The sequence below is a fragment of the Propithecus coquereli genome, unplaced genomic scaffold (genome assembly GCF_000956105.1).
Source record: "Propithecus coquereli isolate 6110/MARCELLA unplaced genomic scaffold, Pcoq_1.0 Scaffold10, whole genome shotgun sequence".
Lineage (NCBI taxonomy): Eukaryota > Metazoa > Chordata > Mammalia > Primates > Indriidae > Propithecus > Propithecus coquereli.
Window position 1 is genome coordinate 9,129,034 of NW_012133858.1, and position 5,658 is coordinate 9,134,691.

The 5,658-nt window shown below is 38.3% G+C and overlaps 1 protein-coding gene across 1 annotated transcript in view; it reads left to right on the forward strand.

The window, feature by feature from the left end:
* ACAP2 (ArfGAP with coiled-coil, ankyrin repeat and PH domains 2) overlaps window positions 1-5,658 on the forward strand; it is a 161,126-nt gene that overhangs the window by 90,567 nt on the left and 64,901 nt on the right. Inside the window, exon 7 of the mRNA XM_012639804.1 lies at window positions 1,211-1,219. Coding sequence (XP_012495258.1) covers window positions 1,211-1,219 — 9 coding nt within the window. The remainder of the gene's footprint in view (window positions 1-1,210; window positions 1,220-5,658) is intronic.

Consider the following 5,658-nt stretch of genomic DNA (forward strand, 5'->3'; position numbering starts at 1 on the left):
CACAGACAGGGTCTCACTCTGTTGCCCAGGCTGGAATGCAGAAGCCTAATCATAGCTCACTGTACCCTTGAACTTCTGGGTTCATGCTATTTTCCCACCTCAGCCTCCTGAGTAGCCAGGACTGCAGGCGCACTCCATCACACCCGGCTAATTTTTCTTATTTTTTTGTAGAGATGGGGTCTCTTGCTGTATTGCCCAGGCTGGTCTTGAACTCCTTTTCTCAAGTTCTCTTCTTGCTTCGGCCTCCCAAAGTGCTGGGGTTACAGGCATGAGCCACTACACCCAGCCTGTGTGCTTCTTAAATTATTTAAAAGGCTTAATTGATATGGCTGCTATGTAATTATGTATTCAGTGCTTCACAATTTATTAGCAGCAGTCTAGAACAAGAATATCAATACTTACATTCTTTATAAAATCTGTGAATTTTTGGTTCCTGGTTAATTTGATTTTCTTAAAGTTTTTTGTTGGTCATATTAAGGATTAAGTTATATGACAATATTTTAATTGTAGTTCAAATTTTAGCTGTATCAATACTGACATGTACAACTATCTGCTTCAGTGCTTGTTTTCAGTTCTTTTGGATATAAACCTAGGTGTGGAATTGCTGGGTCATATGGTAATTCTATGTTTAACTTTTTGAGGAGCTGCCAAACTGTTTTCCACAGAGACTACATCATTTTATGTTCCCACCAGCAATGTATGAATGTTCCAGTTTCTTCACGTCATTGTCAGCACTTGTTATTTTCCTTTTTTTAAATTTTAAATTATAGCATCCTGGTAGGTGTGAAATGGTATCTCATTGTATTTTTGATTTGTATTTCTTTAATGACTAACGCAGTTGAGCATCTTTCGTGTGCTTATTGGCCTTCTGTGTATCTTTTGCAATTCTTACTATTGTTGTCTGTTAAAGTCCTTTGTCCATTTTTTAAACAGGTTGTTGTTTTTGTTGAGTTATAGTTACAGAATTCTTTATACTGGATATTAAACCCTTATCGATATATGTGATGTAAATATTTTCTCCCATTTTATTGATTTCCTTTTTTACTTTCTTGAAAATGTCCTTTGATACATGAAAGTTTTCAATTTTGATGAAATCTGAAGTCCAGTTTATCTAGTTTTTCTGTTTTTGCTTGTGTTTTTGATGTCACGTCTAAGAAAAGCCATTGCTAAATCCAAGGTCATGGAGATTTATCCTACGTTTTCTTCTAAGAGTTTGATTGTTTCAGGTCTTATGTCTTATACCAATTTGACCACTTACTAGTTTTCTTTTTTGCCTTTCTACTGAGTTTGGATGCCAGCATTTGGTATATTTGATTTCTCTTTAAATCAAATGGTCTTTTGGATTTAATGTGATTAAAAAATGTAATATAGTAAGAATTAATATTTTGTCACAAATTATTGATTTTAAATTAACATAATAGGTTAACTGTTTTCTTAATTATTTATTATCCTTTGAAATATTCCTATCGCTCATGTTTTGTTTAAACCAGTAAGTCTTATACTATTGTTGTATATAAGAATACTTTGTTTTTTGTTAGAATATACGTGAAAAGCTACGATAAACTTTTGGCAAATAAATTGTTTAATTGTATGTCGGAAGCTTTTTTGGTCAAGAAATATATCTTCAAAATATTTTATAAATCACTCTCTTAGAGTAAATTCGATCTTCAAAAATCAGGTTTGTTTGATGGAAAGTGTGTATGTATTATTTACTTCAAGCGGATAGAGATTGATCTTTTCAATGTTCATGCTCTCAGTGTGTACCTACATTCCTGAAACCTATGCAGATCCCACTAATGTGTGTTTTTCCTTTCTAAAATTGAAAGCAGTCAGTGTTTCTTGACTTAAACATTGTGAAAAGAACTTAGAATATAGATGGAGATAACTTAGATTGAGTTCATGTTCTACTGTTATTAGCTATATAATTTTAGTCAATTTACTTAATCACTTTTATTTTTCAGTTTACCCTTCTATGAAAAGAACATAATAGAATTTGTCATGCCCAAATCTAAATGTGTTAATAAGAAACAAAAAATGTGAAATAGATTCTAGAGAGTGATTCTTCCTTCACTCTACTGGTTGGCATTCATTCAGGAAAATAGAAACCGCATAGGATATTTCTGACAGAAAGGTTTTAATACATCCGAGCACTCTGGGAGGCCTTGAGGCAGGAGGATCACCTGAGGTCAGGAGTTCAAGACCAGCCTGAGCAAGAGTGAGACCCCGTCTCTACAAAAAAAAAAAAAATTTAAAAAAGCTACCCCGAAATTGGTAAGCTGGGAAGTAACTATTGCCCTTAGGGCGGGAGGAAGAAAAGTGAAAGTGGTATTACCTAGAGCTCCTAAGTACTGCACTGTTGAGGACATTGCCATTGTTACCTAGCCAGGAAGCCAGGTGCTTGTGTCCTTGTTGCTGCTGCCTGATCTGAGGAGCCCACAGTCCCACTGACACTGCCGGATTGGCCACCGATGATGCTGAAAATTGGAGAGGTCACAGTTGCTCACTAAGGCTGTATCAAAACAGAAGCAGAAAGTGGAAGTGGCTTCTCCTTTTCTCCTACCTCTTTTTTTTTTTTTTTTTTAAACACAGACAGGGTCTCACTCTGTTGCCCAGGCTGGAATGCAGAAGCCTAATCATAGCTCACTGTACCCTTGAACTTCTGGGTTCATGCTATTTTCCCACCTCAGCCTCCTGAGTAGCCAGGACTGCAGGCGCACTCCATCACACCCGGCTAATTTTTCTTATTTTTTTGTAGAGATGGGGTCTCTTGCTGTATTGCCCAGGCTGGTCTTCGAACTCCTGAGCTCAAACAATCCGCCCGCCTTGGCCTCCCAGAGTGCTAGGATTACAGGAGTGAGCCACCACGCCCGGCCTCTCCTACCTCTTAATTTGACATCATCTTCCACTGGTAGACCCTAACCTCTTAGCTTGCAGAGGGGTCTGGGAAATATAGTACTTTGCAGGCTTCTCGTCCTGGGCAGTAAAGAGACTGTGGAAGGATGAGTGTGTGGATGAGAGCCAACAGGCAGGCAACAAGCATGCCAACCGCGAAGGCTATAATTTTGAAAATATTTTTTGGCAGGGAAATTATCGTGCAACTTAATTTTTATCCTTACAGCTTTTTTTGTATGATGCTTCTCTTTTCCATATACACAATGTTCAACAAATTAGCAGAATATACCCTAAATCCAACTATCAATAGTTTCTCTGCCCCCTCCAAGTCTAAACTCCCACCGCCTCTTTTTTAGGCTTCTTTCTACAATAGCCTCCCAGCTTGTGCCTCTGCCTCTCTTCTTTGCCTTCTACAATGAATTCTGAAGACAGCAGCCAGAATGAACTTTTGAAAATATAAACTAGGCCAGGTGCAGTGGCTCACTCTGGGAGGCCGAGGCAGGAGGATTGCTTGAGGTCAGGAGTTCGAGACCAGTCAGAGCAAGAGCAAGAGCAAGACCCCATCTCTACCAAAAATAGAAAAATGTTAGCTGGGTGTGGTGGCACACACTTGTGCGCATTGGTAGTCCCAGCTACTTGGGAGGCTGAGGGAGGAGGATCACTTGAGTCTGGGAGTTTGAGGTTGCAGGGAGGTGTAGTGAGGCCACTACACTCTATTCAGGGTGACAGAGTGATTTTTTAATATATGTGAAAAATTAATTCACAGCAGTCCCCTGCTGCAGTGGCTCCCTGTCACACTCAGAATAATGTCCTAACCAAGGCCTGCCAAGGCCATTATGATTAGGCTCCTGCTCATACTCCCAGGTCTTGTCTTTATTCTGCCTGGCTGTAGCCATTTAGATTTTTTGTTCTTTGAACATACTGAAATGATTCTCATTTCAGGGCTTTGTGCTTATTTCTGTTCTGCGTGGAATGTTCTTACTTCACATCTCCGTGTGGCTAGTTTCCTCACAGTGTTCCTTCTTCCTTACTTTCTTCAGGTTACTACCTGTCAGAGAGTCCTTCCTTATACACCCTATTGTTACTTTCTGTCACTTTACCTTGCCTTTACATACACATACACACAGAGATTATATATACATGTATGCACACATGTACACATACACGATATGTTTTCAAATATATGTACTTATTTTATTATCTAAGTTCCATGACTCCAGGTACTTTGTTATGTTCATCTCAGCACCTAGAATAGTACTTGGTAGAAAGGAAGTTTCTCATGGCAGGTTTAATGTGAGGTTATAGACTCAAGAACACTCTTAAATGTTTTTTCACTTTTTGTTTTTTTTAGAGACAGGGTCTTGCTATGTCGCCGAAGCTGAAGTGGGCAGTTGTTATTCTCAGATGCAGTCATACTGCACTACAGCCTCAAACTCCTGGGCCGAAGTGATCCCTGCACCCCTCAGGCTCCCAAGTAGCTAGGATTACAGGCTCTGGCCTGGCTTATTTTTAAAATTTTTTGTAGAGACAGGGTCTTGCTATGTTGTCCAGGCTGGGCTTGAACTCCTGGGCTCAAGCAGTCTTCCCACCTCAGGCTCCCAAAGTGCTGGATTACAGGTATGAACCACTGCGCCCAGCCCTAGATAACATTTAATTATAAAAAAATCCTGAAATTATAAATCATTATTTATTATAAGATTTAAATATGATCTCAAAGCCATTTGTTAAAATACGGGAAAAGCCTAATTATATAAAATGCTTTGTTTTAGTAGCATTCTCTACAATGGGATTTTAATTACATAGCACTCCAGTATAAAGGAGACTTAAGAAAAACTGCTTTCTAAAAAGTAATAAATAGTGGAACCTGCTTTACATTCTGTATCAGAGATCATAACACTTGGGTTTTGGCATTATCAGTTTTTGTTAGGATAAAAGTCTTGATATTCTAGAGATGTCATTTATGAATCACTTTGTGAGCTTAAATAAGTATTTGAAAATAATAGAACCATTTGTGTTGTTAGTCAAGTAAAGATTCAACATACATTGGGGTTAGATTATCAGCCATTAAAATAAATAATTTGGATTATCTTGTGATTTATTTCTTCTGTAACAATGGATAGAACTGTTTTTTATTCTCTCTTTTAGAATGAGAATTTCCCGGGGGTGCTCTTTAACTCATATGTCTTTATAAGGTTGGAACACATGACTTTTCCAGAATATTAGAATAGATTTGGTGTGAAGACTTAGCTAGTTTTCCTGGAACTTAGAGGTTTTGCTGACTTCACTGATGACTCTTTTAGATTCTAATTTGCTGTTGGTATAGGAATTTAAAATATTTATTGATTACCTTTTCTAAATGTAGCTTTAAAATTGATTTCCTATATAAATTCTATGAAAATGTGTGACTCTTTTTTTAAGTTTGAGTTTCTAAATTAGAGCTGTACACTCATTCACTCAACAGATGGTTTTAGATAATGAAAATACAGTAGTTTTAGTGTTTCCCAACTTTTTTCAGCTCATGGCACAGATTGAAACTGGTGGCCATATTTGTATGGGACACTGGAGAAAACTGCAGGGGGACCTGAGGGTGCTGGTGAAAAATTTTTGTATCTTTTTAGAAGAATTGTGTCTTAGGCCGGGCGTGGTGGCTCACGCCTGTAATCCTAGCACTCTGGGAGGCCGAGGCGTGTGGATCGCTCAAGGTCAGGAGTTCGAGACCAGCCTGAGCAAGAGCAAGACCCCGTCTCTACTAAAAGTAGAAATTAT